This window comes from Montipora capricornis, chromosome 4, assembly GCF_036669925.1.
Source record: "Montipora capricornis isolate CH-2021 chromosome 4, ASM3666992v2, whole genome shotgun sequence".
NCBI lineage: Eukaryota > Metazoa > Cnidaria > Anthozoa > Scleractinia > Acroporidae > Montipora > Montipora capricornis.
In genome coordinates this window covers 15,326,777-15,349,276 of record NC_090886.1, presented here as the reverse complement: position 1 = coordinate 15,349,276, position 22,500 = coordinate 15,326,777, and the positions used below count along the sequence as shown (strand labels likewise).

General features: G+C 39.7%; 1 protein-coding gene and 1 long non-coding RNA gene across 3 annotated transcripts in view; one reads left to right on the top strand and one right to left on the bottom strand.

Moving 5' to 3' along the window:
• The window catches only part of LOC138045647 (putative phospholipase B-like 2), a 27,826-nt gene extending 18,710 nt beyond the window's left edge, over positions 1-9,116 (top strand). For both annotated transcript variants that reach the window (XM_068892218.1, XM_068892220.1), the window contains exons 9-11: positions 2,970-3,122; positions 3,733-3,892; positions 7,103-9,116. In XM_068892218.1, the coding sequence (XP_068748319.1) occupies positions 2,970-3,122; positions 3,733-3,892; positions 7,103-7,333 (544 nt within the window). In that variant the 3' untranslated portion in view covers positions 7,334-9,116. The remainder of the gene's footprint in view (positions 1-2,969; positions 3,123-3,732; positions 3,893-7,102) is intronic.
• On the bottom strand, positions 376-9,909 carry LOC138045648 (uncharacterized). Its single transcript, XR_011131638.1, has 3 exons — positions 9,421-9,909; positions 4,111-6,741; positions 376-1,611 (listed from the first exon to the last, which is right to left on the bottom strand). It is a non-coding gene; the product is annotated as an uncharacterized lncRNA (long non-coding RNA).
• Between the last annotated feature and the right edge of the window lie 12,591 nt (positions 9,910-22,500).

The window sequence follows — 22,500 nt, the reverse complement described above, 5'->3', positions numbered from 1 at the left end:
AAAAAATTAAATTTGAACTTGCACTGCGCTGATTCTGGGGGAAATGTCCCCAGAAGCCCCTAGTTAGCTCAGCTGGAGTCAATCCCGTTGTTGAGTGTGGGGTGGTGGAACGATACATGAGGAGAAACCATGACAGCTTCTCTTGCATGTTTCTCATTTCCATCTTCTCTGCACCTTCCTTGAAAGCTCTAATGGCTCTTTCCGCTGGTGCGCTTAATCCCATTTTTCCTACAAGGAACTTCGCAAATTCTGCACTTGTGAAAATTTGGACCATTATCGCTGACGATGGTTTCCGGAAGACCATGGGTTGCGAAGATTTGCCTTATCTTCAAAATGGCGGCGGCTGATGTAGTACTACGCATGATGTGGACGCATGATGTGGACGTCCATCACTTTGAATGTGCATCAATTACCAACAATAACCACTAAGTACCTGTGACCCAGTCCTCCAGCTCCACTTGCACTGAGATTGGGCCTGTCGTTTGAACTACATTTCCCTTCTGCCACGACACCAGGCCCTAGTTGTTCGAAGGGTGGATAGCGCTATCCACCAGATAAATCGCTATCCACTGGATAACTCAATTGGTTTTGCTGGTGTTTATATGCTGGATAGTGATTTATCCAGTGGATAGCGTTATCTACCTTTTGAAAAACCGAAGTCAGATCACTAAGCGCTAAGTTACCAACATCAGAAATCTATTGTTATATGAATGAACGTCGGATGAAAAGATGAAAAGATCACAGATATTCTGAGGTGCAGAATTGGTAAATATGTCGTGCATAAGAAAACATACTCTTTCAAAATAAAACATATTGAGTGGTAAAACGTTAGCAGAGAAAAACAACGGAATAGCATGAGATCAATGAATCAGACACATGACACCCTGCTTGTTTTATTAGATTTAAGTGCATCATTTGACACGATACACCATGATAAGCTGATTCAGCGTCTCGAGTCTGACTGTGGAGTAACGGGCAATCCGCTTTCTTAGTTCAGGTCGTATTTATCTGACCGGTTCCAGCGAGTGTCTGTCAATGGTGGTCTCTCCAAGAAGTCCCCCCTGTGTCAAGGCGTCCCACAAGGATATTGCTTAGGCTTAGATCTTGCTTAGAATTTGGTTAGTGAAAAAGATGTCTACTAACCCAAAAGGTTAGTAATCCAAATTTAAATTCGAGCCCTGTTAAAAGAAGCAATTCTCTTTCCACAGCTCCAATTCAGCTTTGGACAACTTCTTTAAGTACTGCTTCTAAGGTTGGCAAGGTGATTGTTGTCATCCTACCCACCAACCAGAATGTCATCCATCCAGACGATGACATGAGGGATGCCTTGCAAGAGGTTTTTCATTGTCCTTTGAAAAATGCTAGGTGCCGAGGAGACTCCAAGCAATAGTCTGTTATTCTGGAATAAGCCTTTGTGTGTGTTGATCGTTGTAAATTTCGGAGATTCCTCATCCAGGGTCATCTGCTGATAAACTTGATTAACTTTGCACCACGTCCCCAGGGAAGCCAAAAGATCCTGTCTTCGGTATCGGATACATGTAGTTATCCAGTTTAGAAACTTGGTTAACCATCAGTTTATGTTCCCATAGATGGATGGTAGCGCAGTGCATTCTGGTAAAATACAATGGATTCTGGTTAAACGAAATGTGTTTTGGTAAAAAGTGGTGAATTAGAGAATTCGTCGCGGCTTAAATACGTTTCCTTAAATCCAGATTATGTTGCTGCGAAGTGAGCAAGCAGCAACAATGAATGATATTAGATTAATGCATGACAGCACCTACGCACATGACTCACTATGTCGAGATTACAACAAATGTCTTTATCAATATCTTGGGGGGTGTATTATGAAGAAAATCACGTTAAAGATACTTGTACATAATATTTTCATTAATCTCTCCAGGGTGTTCATGAATGTGATTGTTGTAATAATATTATTATAATTATAGTAATCATGTGAAAATCAATTATTTTATATTGTTGTATACCTAGACTTTCGCTCAACAAAACGAGCTTGGTTGGTTGGTTGTGATTGGTTGATTCTTTGTCACGTGGCCCTGATCAAGTTCAAATGTATCTCGACCAGGATACAATTCCGCAGTTGTTGCCCGCTCCGGATGTTTTGCTGCGATTGTTGCAGGAAAAGTCTAAATATATAACAAAGCACTTAATGTCCGGTCCCTTGGGAAACTAGTTAGTTCTCCCTCGAGTACTGATGTTTCCCTCGAATTCGTCTCGGGAAACATGAGGACTCTCAGGAAAACAAAACTAACTGTTTCCTTGGGGACCATACATTAAGTGTATAACGTAGAACTTTAAACAATCAATAACATAAATATCAAATATTCCCCCCTTGTTTACATTTGTGAAAAAAAATTACAACTTAATTATTTTATTCCCAAAACGTCCACTCTTCACTTGTGAAACCTACTTATTCTTGCAATGACTTCGTGTCATGTAAGGAACAACACTAAAAAGGTTGTTGATAGATATGTAATATTGGTAGAATAAAACAATTAAAAAATAGTGGTGATATATGATACTAAGGGCGCTTTCCTTTTGTCAGAACTGACCGGCAGACACAAAGTGTCACCCTCGAAGTGTGTTAACTTGAAGGTGTTGTAGAGTTTGTCCTTCTAAATGCAGGGTCTGGCTGGTGAGTTCTGTCAAATTGAAAGCCTCCGAAGAAATCAAATGTGTATGACTTCTTAATAAAAACTTTCTTGATTCCTTCGCAAATGAAAAGTAATCAGATAGTTGTCCAACACTTTCTGGGACAGGGTTAACCTATGGAAGCTATTGATTTAAAAGTATCTGATGCCCTAGCTAGGAATGTTCACAAAAGGGGCTGCTGTTGATCGCAAGTTATATGGGCATGGAGCACGAAGCACGAAACTCCAGTCTTAAAATAACTTTTTTTCCAGCACGTTTTTCCATCAGGTTTTTCCATCTGCTGCTCTTTCTACTTGTAGGTTTTTTTCGTATATTTTCAACATGAGTGGTGGAACGGAAAATGTGAAAAAGTTTGGTTCATGGTTCAGTTATGAGGGATCACCTCGAGCTCAGATCTTCAAGAGGGATCACCACAAGGTGGTTGATATGAATTCCATGATGAAACTGATGAGGTTTGTTTTAATATGATGTTTCATTCTTCTGTAAGGGGACTGAAAATCATCCAGTCCACTATAATTTACGTTAAGCAGCATTGCTTTAGGGGCTCTGGGCTTTACAAATTTATAGTTGCCATTTTGTGCGTGTAATATTAACGAGACGATCGAAGGTTGAAGAAAAATTATATTTTATTTTATTTTATACGCAAAAGACGATAATTTTGCAGTCAAGTTGAACATGGCAATGTGTCAAATTATTCCAACTACAAAGCATACGGTGCCTTTATTGCAGGCCTTTTATTAGTTATAGAGCGGGTTTCAATCGAGTGTCGTAAAACGAAAACCAAAGTAATTACTTTGGCCAATCAAAAAGGACGGAGACAATCCAGTAAACCAATCAAAACTCGAAGTAATTACACGTAGCCGACACAAAGTGCGGGAAAATGTGCACGCGCGAGCCACGATTAGTTTTGGTTTCACTTCTGATTGGTTGAAAAAGTGGCGCGAGATCTTTGAACCAATCACTGAGTGAAGTAATGCAAAACCAAAGCAATTCGCTAATTACTTTCGACACTCAATTGAAAACCGCCCTACTTTGTCTAACCTCCAGTCTTGTGCTATTCAGATACAATGACTACAAACATGACCCACTGGCTCGTTGTAACTGCACCCCACCATACAGTGGCGAGAATGCAATCTCCTCTCGATCAGACTTAAATCCAGCAGATGGAAAATATCCATTTGGAGCCTTAGGACACAGGAAACATGGAGGAACTGATGCCAAGGTAATCTATTTTGACATTGTTGTGTATTATCCTGTACTGTGGCATCAAACTGTTATCTTACTTCAGTTAGTATATTACTGAAGTTCTCAAATATTTACCCCTCTGTTCAAATCAACCATTTCCCCAAACTCAGATACTTCTGCCAAAAGAGGTTTACGTTGTTGCTACAGAGATAAAAGTCAAATTATTTCCGACCCTAAGTGCTGTGGACCACTTACCTTTGCCAGCGTATCATCTTGCAACTCTGACATACTGTTATAGAACTTTGAGGTTGCCAAATTGCCTGCATGACCGAGAGCAGTGGAAGAATGTTTTCAGTTGTCTGGGCTTGTGAAATGAATACACAGTTTTGTTAGGAATACAAAGTATGCCAACTAGGCAGATAGGGTGAGTTAGAACTCTTGGGAATTTGTCGGAAGAAAATTGATCCTCGTACTTACAGTGTACTTGCACAATTTAAGCAACTGTCTCTTATAAACATCTGAATTGAAAGTTTAATTAAGGGCTTATAAAGGACTAGAAATTCTCAGGAATTCTCAGATTTATTTTGCAAAGGCAGAATGTAGTCATGGCCGCGATATAAACAGATTCGTCACACTTTAGTTTAGCACACTTTAAGTCACAAACAGCCATGCTTCCCGACTTCTTTGCATCATGTAGTACAATACAATACAATACAATACAATACATACACAATTGACCCCTCTCCCCATAGGGGCTTTTCAGGGCCAATGAAACACAATGAGCGAAACGACAGAACATAACTGCCTCCTGCCTCCTAATCACCAAATGTCTCTTATGACAAAAAATAAAATGTTCAAAATTCTAAAACAGTCTATTGTTTCAACATTCATAAACAATCTCAACAGTCTTTTTTTTTTTAAGGACTCACCTTTCCGGAACAAAGTCCTTAAAGTTAGCCGCCATCCGTATAGTTCGGTTTGGCCTTCTCCGTGGCTCTGTGCATGGTTTCTGAGCTACCTAAAGGTCCTCCTCCGGCTCCTCTGGGGTTTTATAAGGTTTGAAAAATAAACTGCTTTTCCGGTGTACTACACCTTCGGCTGATTTCAAGGAGAGTTTTTGTCCCTCCCGGCTTTGTCTGAACAGTGGAAGGCTCGGTCTCAAAGGTTGGGAGTTCCGGATGACTTGCTGTTCTTGACAAGAGCTTTCTCTCTCGGAGTGATAGGGTTATAAAGAGCGTGTCGCAAGCTTCTGATTCCAGTCACGATCTCTAATTACTTTATCCAGAACACTCTCATTGGTAAGTAGTTCCGGTAACTAGGTCTTAAGTTCTCTTCCAAACATTAGAGATGCTGGGGTTGTTCCTATACTGCTGTGAGGGGTTGTTCTGTCTGCTAAATGGAATTTGTTCAGTTCTTCTTTCCACGTTTTGCCTTCTACTTCAGCTATTTTAAGTGACTTCAACAACGTTCGGTTCTTGGGGGCCAGTGGGGAGTGGATTTTCGATGTTCGATCCCATGTTCAGTTAGAAAAGCTTCAAATTCTTCGGACACAAATTGAGGAGCATTAACCGACTTAAGACTGAATGGGTAGCCATACCGTGTAAATATGGGCATTAGCGCTTCATTCTTCTTCTGAGAGGTGGTTGTGCGCATGACAACTACTTCAAAGAAACGGCTGTAGTAATCCATTACAAGTAGGTTTTCTTTGGAAGGAAATGGACGTAAGACATCGATGGCTACATCTTGCCACTGTCCGGACGGTGGTTCTACACGCTGCATTTGCTCAGGTGGGCAACATTCTCCCACTACTTGGCAGCTTCTGCAAATTTTCTCCACATCAAAGTCTATTTTGGGCCACCAAACGTTCGTTCTCAATTGTGTTTTCATCTTCATAATACCTTGATGCCCATCATGTGCTAAACTTAGTACTTCACTTCTAAGACTCTGGGGGATAACGACCCTTCTTCCGCGCGTGACCAACTTTCCTATTGTGCAAAGTGCATTCTTCACGCTCAGGTAATGAGGCAATTTCCATTGAGACCTGTCACCACTTTGTATGCAGTATCTAACACTACACAGTTAAGGATCTTTTTCTGACTCTCTTTCGACTTCTCTTGCTGTCATAACCATTGGCGTGCGTTCTTGTACAAAACCTCTTACGAAGTCTGCTTCCTCGCCACTGGGCTCTTTCTGATCCATGGAAGTTAGCCTTGAAAGGGCTTCAGCAATGTTGGTCTTACCAGGACAGTAAATCGCTTTGAAATTGTAGCCCTGCAAGCGAAGGACCCATCGTTCTATTTGTGCAGACGGTTTAGAAAGACGTGTTATAGATGTGTTTCAGAGTTTTGTGATTGGTCTCTAGTTCCAATTCTCGACCATATACATACAGCTTAAATCTCTCGTAAGCCCATACCAATGCAAGCTCTTCCTTTTCCGTTTGGGAGTCGCGCCTGTGTTTCCACGTCGGTAAGATTTCGTGATGCATGGGAGATTACTCTCCACATGCCATCTTGTATCTGTGTGAGAACAGCTCCTAAGCCTGTGGGACCCGCGTCGTCTACAATCCGTGTTCTGCATTTATTCTTGAAGTAGGCAAGTGAATCTGCTTGGGTTGGCAGATTTTTAAACTTCTGGAAGAATTTCTCTTGGGCGTCTCGCCACATAAAATGTTGATCCCTTCTTGTAAGGGTTCAAGTCGTCAGCAATATTTTTAACTCCTTTGCAGCCAATCAGGGCATCTTTGACAATCTTCTGATATTTCTTTGGAGCTGAGGTTATTCTAAACGTCAACCTCTGGTAACGATATGTGTAATGAAGGAAGTAATCTGACGTAATTCTGCCGCGTAAAGTTCTACTTGATGGAATCCCCATTTCAGGTCCAATTTTCTGAAAATAGTAGACCCGTTTAAATCCGCGATGGTAGGAATAGGATGCCTCTCACTTTCAATTATTATTGTTACAATTTTGACATCACATCCAATTTTGACATCCAACACAAAGTGTCCCTTTGAGTCTAATCATTTGCTACCAATTTCCAAATTGAAATCTGTGTGCATCTAATTAGGGTCAATCCTGTGCAGAGTCGAGCCGCGCTCTGTCAGACATTTGACTAGAAAAAAGAGCTTCTTGGTTGAAAAATTGCATAATTTCCTGTCTGATGTTTCAATTAGAAATTCACCAGTCCTGCATTTGGTGCATGCTGTATGGTTACAATTATAGGTGTCTTCATGTCCCTTTTTTTTCACAGATAACCAATTCGGAGATGATTAAAAGCCTCGAATGTCTGGCAGTGAGTGGCCCGACACATGACCAGCAGCCTGTCTTCAAGTGGAGTACATCAGGCTGGGACAGACCCCTTGGCCATCCTGACGTTTGGGACTTTGAACCACTTGTGGTCAAGTGGAATGAATCACGATATGAGTTTTCAAAATATGCTGAAGACTTCAAAAGCCAGCGTATAGTCTTGTCATTTGTGTAGCTGCATGATTTTTTCGCTGATTCACTGGTGAAAAAAGAACAAATAATGAAGGGAGGATGACCTTTTTTTACTCAAAGTTAAGTGTGGTTACATTGCTTGCCATGTTAAATAACCAAATTTCCATAATAAAATTTTTTTTTTCAATGCGTGAGCGAGCGGAATTCTGCGAATCCTGCAATCTGATTGGCTCTGGGAGCGGGCGGGATTTTTCTATCTTGCCCACAACCCTGGCGGAATCCTAGCCCAGGTTGCGTGAGCGTGTGTAATGACCTTAACTTTCCATTTTTTGACTCCCAATCCGTTTACTTGGACAAGTAAGTGTTTCAAAACAGATTTTTATAAGAAAAGAGGCGTGGAAATGGAATTCACAGAAAAAATATTTCTCTTTGAAACGTTTAGTTTGTAAGTCGCTTACTGCATTCGCTATCAAGCGCAGTGCGAGTCAACAATTAAAAAAGTGATTTCAGAGAGGCAAAATATAAATAAGTTATTTACCAGGGTCGGTCCGTATAGCGAAAAACTGTGACCTCGGTCACAGACCTCCGAGCTGGCATATACAAGTGAAGCGGGTCTCTCAGGTAAAACAGCGCATCTCTGCCCCTCAGGAGGATCACAAATGGATCACAGTCCAAGCCTCGGCGAAATGTAGTTAATTAATCAAGTTTGAAGGGACCAAGGACGGACAACCCCTGGATGACATTTTCATTTGGAGAAAAACGTTCACGTCCCCCTGATTACCGGTTGGGTGTGATCACCACTACACTATCAGAGCAACCATACTGGCTGCATGGCCAATCTAGATAGCGATTGGGAATTTACGTGGTTATCCCGGGATATTGTTTTTCTCCAACTAGATGACACTGGATCGACAGGAACGACGATTCACAGGCGGACGAGAGAGAAGAAGACAATTTGCATACAAGTTAAGAGGGTCTCTCGGGCCAACAGCGCATCTCTGCCCCCCAGGAGGATCACAGTAGTTCAACTGGGGCGAGGTGCTTCCTGGGCCACTAGTAGTTTTTGAGTTTCGCGGAAGTTCATTTTTTCATTTGTGCCCGATGAGCACTGTTTTCCGCGCTTCGCAAGAACATTCCCCGGTGGCGATACATTGGCCTAGTTGCCCAAGAAAAGTTGGAATTTTGTTAATGCTAGCATTTAGCTGATCAACAGCGCAGCCTGTTCGAGTCTGTGTGCAGTGCCCGGTGGGTCCTCTACAGAAGGCTAGCTCAGTGACTGTTCGATTCCGTTTTACTTGCCATAACGGAGTTGCCTGGATATGAAGAACGGTTAACAAAAATACAATAACGTAAATAGAGGGGTTCCACAAACCACAAAGCTTACTTACGGTTATCCGAAAGCGTGAGGGCAAAACAAGAAGGAACAGAATTGAATTTGTGGGAAAAAGCCGGAAATGTTAAAAAACGACTAGACAGCACTCATGAAATTGACCAGCTACCTCCGTAGTGACTGGAACTGATGAAGAGGTAGTCAGTTAACCGTAGTAATTACGAAGAAAAAATTGGACCGGACGTTCGTGTAGGGAAGAGAAATTGAAACTAACTACTGATCTTTTTCCAAAAGCCATTTTTGAACGAGGCGTGTCTTTTGGTTATCAATTAAGAATGGCTGGGTCAGTGGGTAGCTAGCACATCTTTTTACAATGCATGGAAACATCGCAGCATATTGCTTATATTTGGGCTGTAAACTCTCGACTTTCAATTTAATTCGAATCATGAAATCATTCGCAGTTACTACTGATATAATTAAAATAAATAATATTGGTTTCTTCTTGTTAATTCAACCTGTTATCAACAAGAGTCTCACTGTTTTCATTGAAAAATAATGTGCAACTGAGGGAAAATTGAGCAATTTTATAATATCCATAAACACTTAACCCTGGGCACGTCACTTGTGAAGGGAATTTTTGTTTTCCAGAGTTAAACAACTTTCGGGTTCAAGTTTGGAACTAAGGAAGGAAAAAACTCAACACAAGGTAAAATGGCCTCTACCGTTGCTAAATTCGTCTGTCTCCAAAATTATTGCAGCAAGTCTTTCATTACAAATAAGGAAATCTCCCCCTCACTTACTTCAAAAGTTATCCAGGTAAACAAATCCCCCTTCGATTATTTTTCAAAATTTCGTTGCCAACTTCCTTCTGTTGGAGACAACTGAATGAAAGATTCCATCGAAGCCTTCCCTTTACTCCTTGAGCATCAAGTTACATGTGATTTGCTATGCTAGTCAGTCCAGAGGAGGATTCCCGGGAATCCGAAATCGAAACCAGGTGGGATGCAAGGGCGCATCACCTTGTCATCTATAGGGAGCTAGGATCATAACTCGTTCGTCGCGGTATATTTGATCACATCACTGGTCCTGTTCTTACAGAGCTGAAATAGCTATCTGTTGAATCCACGCTTGTCTAGAGTGCTTGAGGGGATTGGCTTCATATCTTGCTAAGAAACCGCGGCATGCCAAAGGACCTGTTAAAAATTAATTTAAGCACACATTAAGATCCATGATATATGATAAGTGAGCTCAAGGAGCTTTTGTTCCAACTCTTGGTTTATGGATTGTGCTTCACCAGAGCATGTCCTAGTTATCGGCTTTGTTGGCTCGATTACCAACTTCCCCGCACTGAGGGGGAACGAAGCCGAGTGAGCGCTGGAAACTTGAACGAACCTACTAGTTATGCCGCTGCCAGCATTTTTGTCATCTGGGGGTTGATATGGAAGTGCTTTGGTGGTTGCTAAGGGAACTGACATAGAGCGGTTTTTAATGGAGTGTCGAAAGTAATTAGCGGATTGCTTTGGTTTATGATTACTTCACTCAGTGATTGGTTCAAAGTTCTCGCGCCACTTTTTCAACCAATCAGAAGTGAAACCAAAACCAATCGTGGCTCGCGCGTGCACATTTTCCCGCGCTTTGTGTCTGCTACAATCTTGGACAAAACTCGTTGGGAAAATGTGACGCTCTAATTTGTCTGTGTGATAAAGAGTCAATTCTTCCTACTTTCGCCCCTCCCCCAATTCCAATGTTGTTTTAAAAAGCGACCAAAGGTTTGCTCAGTATTTTGCATCACATTATCAACATTGGTATGGGGGGAAGGGGGGAAGGACCAATATATTTGTGAGTGCGTGCCAAAGGATGCTTAAGCTACAATCGTGGTCAAAAGTTGTTGGGAAGGTTGTGGGCATCAGGTCACTTCACACCTAATTCGATTTTTCTAAGTATTGACTGAAGTATTTGGGAAATAAAATGCTCTTGTGGCCCCCCTCCCCCATATTCAATGTTGGAGTTCTTCAGGTAAGAAAAGTCACCATTTTTTGCCCCTGGAAAATCCAACATTGAAAAGGGGGAGGGGGGTATCCGTAAAATGAAGTTACCTTCCCAACACTTTTGTCCATGATTGTCTGAAAACAACTGTAAACAGTTTTTGGCGTATAACACAAAATTTACGGAAGATATGCAGTTGTTATTCTGCATAATTAAGGTTCCGTGGATTATCTTTATTGTCGTTGGTTGTGGGCACCATTCTCAGAACATGGAATTTGCTAAAGGGATCTATGTGCTCAGTCCGAGGAATGGTTTTCCGTGACACAATATTGGGTTACAACAGTATCTTAGTACCGATTGCGCTTCGACCTTTTTCAGACAATCGCTCACCAAGACATGTAAACCATGTGTTTGGAACTAAAAATTTGTTGTTGTACTATTTTTTTTCCCGGTTTATTAGGTAAATGCATTTTTAGATGGCCTTCAGGTGATATAGCGAGAGTGAATAATGAACACTTGCATGCGTATGATTTCCCGATAATTAACACTTTAAAGTTACATATGTAAGGCTTTAAATTCTTGGCGTTTCGTGAATATGAAGTTCCTTAGAGTTAGGCATCACAAGAAGCAAGGTATGAAACGTTAATAATCAAAACGAACAAGAAATGTTGCATTTGTGTGTCATGCCGCGTAAAAAGTTACATCTTGTTAATTCATCTTCTTGCCCGTACGTTAATAAATGACTACAAAACGGTGTTTCACACAGTACTCCACACAGTACTCCACAAGTATGTGGGAATTTTCGAGGCTAATGCGGTACGTTTCGATACAACTTGAATGGTTATGGATAGAATTTAATACTGCAAAGTAACTGATTGTGAATTTGTCCCTTGGAATAAAGAAATTCCTTCATTTTGAACAGTACTCCCTTCTATTGCGGGAACTTAAAAGATTAATTGAGTAATAAGTTGTCATTTAAATTCGTTCCATGGAGTACTGTAGAAATAGTGTTTAAAGCCAAACTTTACAGTCTGCAATCCTATGAAAAACAAAGTTTGGATTACAATGGTCATTACTAAGCGCTTAGTTGAACCCAAAGACAAACAAAATAGCGACATTTTCCTCGGAATGTATGGAGTACTGTTGAGGAGAACTGTGTAGCATTGACTGTATGACTGTAACCTGATCCTCGAGGCTACACACAGGGTTCAATAGTATATGAAGAGCCACTTACGACCTATCCTAGCAAAATCTATCTCGTATTTATAGCAAATATTGCATATCTAACAACAGCAAATAGATATATGGTACAGCTCACCGGGAATTATTCTTATTCATTTCGTAAACATCCCACGTTACTATTTGCGATATTCTCAAAAAGAGCATATGCAGCGGTTATTTGAGCTTACTTTCAGCAAAAACTTGACCCAAACGTATCGAAATGCCAATATTTTGCCACTTCTTCGAGTTTCTGTTAAAAGAATGAAACCACGTGTATAAAATCGCATGTATTGCGCTTCGACCTTTTTCAGACAATCGTGGTCAAAAGTTGTTGGGAAGGTTGTGGGCATCAGGTCACTTCACACCTAATTCGATTTTTCTAAGTATTGACCGAAGTATTTAGGAAATACTGTGCTCTTGTGGCCCCCCTCCCCCATATTCAATGTTGGAGTTCTTCAGGTAAGAAAAGTCACCATTTTTTGCCCCTGGAAAATCCAACATTGAAAAGGGGGAGGGGGGTATCTGTAAAATGAAGTTACCTTCCCAACACTTTTGTCCATGATTGTCTGAAAACAACTGTAAACAGTTTTTGGCGTATAACACAAAATTTACGGAAGATATGCAGTTGTTATTCTCCATAATTATGGTTCCATGGATTATCTTTATTGTCGTTGTTTTTGGGCACCATTCTCAGAACATGGAATTTGCTAAAGCCACCTATGTGCTCAGTCCGAGGAATGGTTTTCCGTGACACAATATTGCGTTACAACAGTATCTTAGGACCGATTGCGCTTCGACCTTTTTCAGACAATCGCTCACCAAGACATGTAAACCATGTGTTTGGAACTAAAAATTTGTTGTTGTACTATTTTTTTTCCCGGTTTATTAGGTAAATGCATTTTTAGATGGCCTTCAGGTGATATAGCGAGAGTGAATAATGAACACTTGCATGCGTATGATTTCCCGATAATTAACACTTTAAAGTTACATATGTAAGGCTTTAAATTCTTGGCGTTTCGTGAATATGAAGTTCCTTAGAGGTGGGCATCACAAGAAGCAAGGTATGAAACGTTAATAATCAAAACGAACAAGAAATGTTGCATTTGTGTGTCATGCCGCGTAAAAAGTTACATCTTGTTAATTCATCTTCTTGCCGTACGTTAATAAATGACTACAAAACGGTGTTTCACACAGTACTCCACACAGTACTCCACAAGTATGTGGGAATTTTCGAGGCTAATGCGGTACGTTTCGATACAACTTGAATGGTTATGGATAGAATTTAATACTGCAAAGTAACTGATTGTGAATTTGTCCCTTGGAATAAAGAAATTCCTTCATTTTGAACAGTACTCCCTTCTATTGCGGGAACTTAAAAGATTAATTGAGTAATAAGTTGTCATTTATATTCGTTCGATGGAGTACTGTGGAAATAGTGTTTAAAGCCAAACTTTACAGTCTGCAATCCTATGAAAAACAAAGTTTGGATTACAATGGTCATTACTAAGCGCTTAGTTGAACCCAAAGACAAACAAAATAGCGACATTTTCCTCGGAATGTATGGAGTACTGTTGAGGAGAACTGTGTAGCATTGACTGTATGACTGTAACCTGATCCTCGAGGCTACACACAGGGTTCAATAGTATATGAAGAGCCACTTACGACCTATCCTAGCAAAATCTATCTCGTATTTATAGCAAATATTGCATATCTAACAACAGCAAATAGATATATGGTACAGCTCACCGGGAATTATTCTTATTCATTTCGTAAACATCCCACGTTACTATTTGCGAGATTATCAAAAAGAAAATATGAAGAGGTTCTTTGAGCTTGATTTCAGCAAAAACTTGACCAAAACGTATCGAAATGCCAATATTTTGCCACTTCTTCGAGTTTCTGTTAAAAGAATGAAACCACGTGTATAAAATCGCATGTATTGCGCTTCGACCTTTTTCAGACAATCGTGGTCAAAAGTTGTTGGGAAGGTTGTGGGCATCAGGTCACTTCACACCTAATTCGATTTTTCTAAGTATTGACCGAAGTATTTGGGAAATACTGTGCTCTTGTGGCCCCCCTCCCCCATATTCAATGTTGGAGTTCTTCAGGTAAGAAAAGTCACCATTTTTTGCCCCTGGAAAATCCAACATTGAAAAGGGGGAGGGGGGTATCCGTAAAATGAAGTTACCTTCCCAACACTTTTGTCCATGATTGTCTGAAAACAACTGTAAACAGTTTTTGGCGTATAACACAAAATTTACGGAAGATATGCAGTTGTTATTCTGCATAATTAAGGTTCCGTGGATTATCTTTATTGTCGTTGTTTTTGGGCACCATTCTCAGAACATGGAATTTGCTAAAGCCACCTATGTGCTCAGTCCGAGGAATGGTTTTCCGTGACACAATATTGCGTTACAACAGTATCTTAGGACCGATTGCGCTTCGACCTTTTTCAGACAATCGCTCACCAAGACATGTAAACCATGTGTTTGGAACTAAAAATTTGTTGTTGTACTATTTTTTTTCCCGGTTTATTAGGTAAATGCATTTTTAGATGGCCTTCAGGTGATATAGCGAGAGTGAATAATGAACACTTGCATGCGTATGATTTCCCGATAATTAACACTTTAAAGTTACATATGTAAGGCTTTAAATTCTTGGCGTTTCGTGAATATGAAGTTCCTTAGAGTTAGGCATCACAAGAAGCTAGGTATGAAACGTTAATAATCAAAACGAACAAGAAATGTTGCATTTGTGTGTCATGCCGCGTAAAAAGTTACATCTTGTTAATTCATCTTCTTGCCGTACGTTAATAAATGACTACAAAACGGTGTTTCACACAATACTCCACACAGTACTCCACAAGTATGTGGGAATTTTCGAGGCTAATGCGGTACGTTTCGATACAACTTGAATGGTTATGGATAGAATTTAATACTGCAAAGTAACTGATTGTGAATTTGTCCCTTGGAATAAAGAAATTCCTTCATTTTGAACAGTACTCCCTTCTATTGCGGGAACTTAAAAGATTAATTGAGTAATAAGTTGTCATTTATATTCGTTCGATGGAGTACTGTGGAAATAGTGTTTAAAGCCAAACTTTACAGTCTGCAATCCTATGAAAAACAAAGTTTGGATTACAATGGTCATTACTAAGCGCTTAGTTGAACCCAAAGACAAACAAAATAGCGACATTTTCCTCGGAATGTATGGAGTACTGTTGAGGAGAACTGTGTAGCATTGACTGTATGACTGTAACCTGATCCTCGAGGCTACACACAGGGTTCAATAATATATGAAGAGCCACTTACGACCTATCCTAGCAAAATCTATCTCGTATTTATAGCAAATATTGCATATCTAACAACAGCAAATAGATATATGGTACAGCTCACCGGGAATTATTCTTATTCATTTCGTAAACATCCCACGTTACTATTTGCGAGATTATCAAAAAGAAAATATGAAGAGGTTATTTGAGCTTGATTTCAGCAAAAACTTGAACAAAACGTATCGAAATGCCAATATTTTGCCACTTCTTCGAGTTTCTGTTAAAAGAATGAAACCACGTGTATAAAATCGCATGTATTGCGCTTCGACCTTTTTCAGACAATCGTGGTCAAAAGTTGTTGGGAAGGTTGTGGGCATCAGGTCACTTCACACCTAATTCGATTTTTCTAAGTATTGACCGAAGTATTTGGGAAATACTGTGCTCTTGTGGCCCCCCTCCCCCATATTCAATGTTGGAGTTCTTCAGGTAAGAAAAGTCACCATTTTTTGCCCCTGGAAAATCCAACATTGAAAAGGGGGAGGGGGGTATCCGTAAAATGAAGTTACCTTCCCAACACTTTTGTCCATGATTGTCTGAAAACAACTGTAAACAGTTTTTGGCGTATAACACAAAATTTACGGAAGATATGCAGTTGTTATTCTGCATAATTAAGGTTCCGTGGATTATCTTTATTGTCGTTGTTTTTGGGCACCATTCTCAGAACATGGAATTTGCTAAAGCCACCTATGTGCTCAGTCCGAGGAATGGTTTTCCGTGACACAATATTGCGTTACAACAGTATCTTAGGACCGATTGCGCTTCGACCTTTTTCAGACAATCGCTCACCAAGACATGTAAACCATGTGTTTGGAACTAAAAATTTGTTGTTGTACTATTTTTTTTCCCGGTTTATTAGGTAAATGCATTTTTAGATGGCCTTCAGGTGATATAGCGAGAGTGAATAATGAACACTTGCATGCGTATGATTTCCCGATAATTAACACTTTAAAGTTACATATGTAAGGCTTTAAATTCTTGGCGTTTCGTGAATATGAAGTTCCTTAGAGTTAGACATAACAAGAAGCAAGGTATGAAACGTTAATAATCAAAACGAACAAGAAATGTTGCATTTGTGTGTCATGCCGCGTAAAAAGTTACATCTTGTTAATTCATCTTCTTGCCCGTACGTTAATAAATGACTACAAAACGGTGTTTCACACAATACTCCACACAGTACTCCACAAGTATGTGGGAATTTTCGAGGCTAATGCGGTACGTTTCGATACAACTTGAATGGTTATGGATAGAATTTAATACTGCAAAGTAACTGATTGTGAATTTGTCCCTTGGAATAAAGAAATTCCTTCATTTTGAACAGTACTCCCTTCTATTGCGGGAACTTAAAAGATTAATTGAGTAATAAGTTGTCATTTAAATTCGTTCCATGGAGTACTGTAGAAATAGTGTTTAAAGCCAAACTTTACAGTCTGCAATCCTATGAAAAACAAAGTTTGGATTACAATGGTCATTACTAAGCGCTTAGTTGAACCCAAAGACAAACAAAATAGCGACATTTTCCTCGGAATGTATGGAGTACTGTTGAGGAGAACTGTGTAGCATTGACTGTATGACTGTAACCTGATCCTCGAGGCTACACACAGGGTTCAATAGTATATGAAGAGCCACTTACGACCTATCCTAGCAAAATCTATCTCGTATTTATAGCAAATATTGCATATCTAACAACAGCAAATAGATATATGGTACAGCTCACCGGGAATTATTCTTATTCATTTCGTAAACATCCCACGTTACTATTTGCGAGATTGTCAAAAAGAAAATATGAAGAGGTTATTTGAGCTTGATTTCAGCAAAAACTTGAACAAAACGTATCGAAATGCCAATATTTTGCCACTTCTTCGAGTTTCTGTTAAAAGAATGAAACCACGTGTATAAAATCGCATGTATTGCGCTTCGACCTTTTTCAGACAATCGTGGTCAAAAGTTGTTGGGAAGGTTGTGGGCATCAGGTCACTTCACACCTAATTCGATTTTTCTAAGTATTGACAGAAGTATTTGGGAAATACAATGCTCTTGTGGCCCCCCTCCCCCATATTCAATGTTGGAGTTCTTCAGGTAAGAAAAGTCACCATTTTTTGCCCCTGGAAAATCCAACATTGAAAAGGGGGAGGGGGGTATCCGTAAAATGAAGTTACCTTCCCAACACTTTTGTCCATGATTGTCTGAAAACAACTGTAAACAGTTTTTGGCGTATAACACAAAATTTACGGAAGATATGCAGTTGTTATTCTGCATAATTAAGGTTCCGTGGATTATCTTTATTGTCGTTGTTTTTGGGCACCATTCTCAGAACATGGAATTTGCTAAAGCCACCTATGTGCTCAGTCCGAGGAATGGTTTTCCGTGACACAATATTGCGTTACAACAGTATCTTAGGACCGATTGCGCTTCGACCTTTTTCAGACAATCGCTCACCAAGACATGTAAACCATGTGTTTGGAACTAAAAATTTGTTGTTGTACTATTTTTTTTCCCGGTTTATTAGGTAAATGCATTTTTAGATGGCCTTCAGGTGATATAGCGAGAGTGAATAATGAACACTTGCATGCGTATGATTTCCCGATAATTAACACTTTAAAGTTACATATGTAAGGCTTTAAATTCTTGGCGTTTCGTGAATATGAAGTTCCTTAGAGTTTGGCATCACAAGAAGCAAGGTATGAAACGTTAATAATCAAAACGAACAAGAAATGTTGCATTTGTGTGTCATGCCGCGTAAAAAGTTACATCTTGTTAATTCATCTTCTTGCCGTACGTTAATAAATGACTACAAAACGGTGTTTCACACAATACTCCACACAGTACTCCACAAGTATGTGGGAATTTTCGAGGCTAATGCGGTACGTTTCGATACAACTTGAATGGTTATGGATAGAATTTAATACTGCAAAGTAACTGATTGTGAATTTGTCCCTTGGAATAAAGAAATTCCTTCATTTTGAACAGTACTCCCTTCTATTGCGGGAACTTAAAAGATTAATTGAGTAATAAGTTGTCATTTATATTCGTTCGATGGAGTACTGTGGAAATAGTGTTTAAAGCCAAACTTTACAGTCTGCAATCCTATGAAAAACAAAGTTTGGATTACAATGGTCATTACTAAGCGCTTAGTTGAACCCAAAGACAAACAAAATAGCGACATTTTCCTCGGAATGTATGGAGTACTGTTGAGGAGAACTGTGTAGCATTGACTGTATGACTGTAACCTGATCCTCGAGGCTACACACAGGGTTCAATAGTATATGAAGAGCCACTTACGACCTATCCTAGCAAAATCTATCTCGTATTTATAGCAAATATTGCATATCTAACAACAGCAAATAGATATATGGTACAGCTCACCGGGAATTATTCTTATTCATTTCGTAAACATCCCACGTTACTATTTGCGAGATTGTCAAAAAGAAAATATGAAGAGGTTATTTGAGCTTGATTTCAGCAAAAACTTGAACAAAACGTATCGAAATGCCAATATTTTGCCACTTCTTCGAGTTTCTGTTAAAAGAATGAAACCACGTGTGTAAAATCGCATGTATTGCGCTTCGACCTTTTTCAGACAATCGTGGTCAAAAGTTGTTGGGAAGGTTGTGGGCATCAGGTCACTTCACACCTAATTCGATTTTTCTAAGTATTGACCGAAGTATTTGGGATATACTATGCTCTTGTGGCCCCCCTCCCCCATATTCAATGTTGGAGTTCTTCAGGTAAGAAAAGTCACCATTTTTTTCCCCTGGAAAATCCAACATTGAAAAGGGGGAGGGGGGTATCTGTAAAATGAAGTTACCTTCCCAACACTTTTGTCCATGATTGTAGAATTTTTCCCAAGAGTTTTGTCCAAGATTGTACGTATAGGAAATCGTATGAACCTGCTCGTGCATTTCGTGATTTATGGGCACGAGTGATGTTTTGAAAGTTCTCAAAATTGCACGAGCCGTAGGCGAGTGCAATTTGAGAACTTTCAAAACATCACGAGTGACCATAAATCACGAAATTCACGAGCAGGTTCATACGATTTTTTATTTATTATATTCTCAACAAAATTACTCAAACGCGCTACTTTGTTCGTGCTCGTATTCTTCCAGTTTTGGGTTTAGTTTTCTTTCAGTCGCCCATGTTTGCCAGACATTCAACCAGATCTTTGTAGCTTTCAACGTGTTTTTGTTTTTTGCACTTTCTTTAAGTTGCTCAACGATGTTTTTGTTTGACAAAGCAAACCGACTGTCAGTCATTTTTTTTTCACTTTGGTGTTCAAATTTGGCGCTTTCCCGGTGTTTCCATAGCAACTTCCGTATTGCGCTCTAAAGCCTGGATTGCGCTCTATAACTCTATACCCTATTATGCATTCCCCATTGGCCCAATCAGAAACAAGATATTTTGTTGAGTATATAATAAGTGTAATTACTTCGAGTTTAGATTGGTTTACCGGATTGTCTCCGTCCTTTTTGATTGGCCAAAGTAATTACTTTGGTTGTTGGTTTTACGACACTCCATTGAAACTCGCTCTAAGTAACATAATGTAACTAATTGCTAGTAATGCTGCGGTACATTTCGTTGATGGTGACAACATTTATTACCAGGGAACTTTTAAAGTAACGACAACGGCGACGGCAACGAAAACGTCACAAATTTGCATATTTAGTGGGGAAAATCCATAGCATCGCACGCCCTGCACATGCGTTTTTCACTTTTGTCCATTTGAGGTTTTATGAAGAACGTCAGCATTTGAGGATAAATTTTCATTTTCTCCCCTAAATTAAGCGCCGTTCCGACCAGTGTAATTTTTGAGGAACTACTACACCCTTGTGAAATTAGTAAGGGTAATAGGACTGATTGGGGTCCAATTCGGTCTGTAATCAAACTCGTGATAACAAAATCGGAAGACCGCGCAGAGGGAGTCTGATTTGTTTATCACGAGTATGATTAAAGACCGAATTGGACAACACTCATTTCTCTTACCAATAAATCATAAAAATTACGATTTCCGAGCCAAGTTATGAAAGAAAGAAAGGGGAAAATTGCATTGAAAGACTGACAAAGGAGGCGTTAATTGTTTAATGTCTCTCTGAAAGAAAGAAAGAAAGAAAGAAAGAAAGAAAGAAAGCCCCAATTTAGTAGTCTGTACACTGTTTCTATGGTGATTGAAACCAAGGTTGTGGTTGGTTGATTTAAACTACAACTTTGAATGTGATTGGCTAATTCAACTGTCCGATAACAACTTGGCAAGTGAATTAGTGGGAAATAGGAGTTTTTTTTTAAACCAATCACAATCGAGGAAATTGTAATTCTTATGAATAAAAAGGATAAAACAGTCACAAAGTGATTAAAAGAACGCGAATTTATGTTGTGAGATGACGTTCTCATTGCCGTCGCCGTCGTCGTTGCTTAAGTAGGGAACTTACGCAATGAAGACGACGACGCCAACGAGAACGTCATCCAAAAATATTATTTCCCGTTATTGTAAAAATTTCGTTATAACCCCAAGTCGTTCGGAATGGAAAGTGTGTATCAACATTGAAGGAATAAAATTGGCAAGAACGGTGTGGTTGTTTGGGAAGAAAATTAAATTAAGGAAGTTTCGTCAGGTTCTCACGTCCTCTATAAAACCTTATATTTGGTTCATATCACGTCGTTGGCTAGCCTGCGAACGTAGACGTGTTTACGGCGGTCGTTTCTCTCCCCCGAAAAGAAACCCTTTGGTTGTAACTGTCGAGTTATGAAGGCAATAAATCACAGGTTTGGTGAAACAACAATGACAGTTTTTAGTGTTGAGAATCCTGCATTCACACTTTGCGAATATGACGATTGGCTTGAGATCACACAACTATGGTCACGCTTGTCGTGTCATATATATATATATCCCTTTCCCTTACAAAATCAGTAAGAACAACAACTACAACAAAAAAAGAAAACTAATCATAATAAAAACACAAAAGTAAAGTCCGGTGTTAGTCAACGTTAAAATGTTCAATTTAAGTCATAATCTTCAAGCCATGTAGGGGTACGTCTGGTTCTCTCATAACGTCTTGGCTGGGAAACGCACCTCCACGGCGCTGTTCGGTGCGTAGCCGTCGTCGTCGTCCACAGCAACGGCGCGTTGAAGTCAATGGGACTTACTTGGTTTGTTGAGGGAACGAAATATCGATGCCGAAATTTAACCTGGACCACCACCTTTCCAGACCGTGATGAAGTGGAGGAAATGCAAACGGAAATACACTACAAACATAAGTAACATAAATATATTTATACCATGCCGTAGAGAATGTTAATACCGTTGTGTATTCGTCAGTATTCCACCGAACCTTCCCATCGATCAGTGCAATTCAACGGTACCACAGCCAACCTCCCCATCGTGCCTTGCTGGCCAGTTTTTATTCGATGTATGGTATATATAGTTTACGTAATAGAAAGTGCGGTGTACGGGGTTTTAGTCACGAGTTGTTTATGTCAAATCCCGAACGAGCGAGGTACGAGCAAGTGAGGGTTTTTGACACAAACATCGAGTAAAACCCCGTACAAGGCACTTTCTTTCTCTCTGTCGTGAGATGTTTATTACGCAAGAATTTTCATTGAAATAGTTTTCTGACAGCAAATTAAAAGAAAAAAATCATTAACAATAGAACCAAATGCATATTTAATAGCCATGGAAAATATCGCAGTACATGTACATCAAGGAAATAAAGTGCTGAACGAAAAAATGCACTTACAAAAGTTTTTTTTTAAATCAAAGTACGATATCAATAAATAGGATAAGTTTCATTTAGTCACTGTCCGATTCAATAACAAAGTACGATTTGCACGAGATGCACGAGTGGCCTGGAAAGGCCTTTACGGTATCGTTGATTGGTTATGCTTCAACACGTTAAAGAGCTGTACACATGTGAAAATAAAGCGTATAGATTTCGACTGGAATACCGTGGAATCTCCCACTCGTCACTTGTATTTTCTTGGTAAGTGTGTATAGAAAGAAATACAAGTGACGAGTGGGAGATTCCACGGTACACCACTCGAAAGCGTTGCATAACTACAATGATTGACGCAAGCCTAAAAGCGGAGCTCCTTAATTACTATTTATTCATGTTGCTGTTTTCAGATAATATTTAAAGCTAGTCTGCTTACCGTACGTGACAAGTCCGGCTATAAATTAGTCTATTTTCCCGTGTGTTTTCTTTATCTTTTCACCATTTATCGTCACCATTAATCAGCTCGTGCTCGTGCTTGATGCTTGCTCGTTCATCAGCTGCTCGTCATGGCTCTTTGGTGTGGTTCAGTTGTCACTGATACCTACTGATTGTTTCGCCTGTTTTCTCGTGCGCTCAGTCGC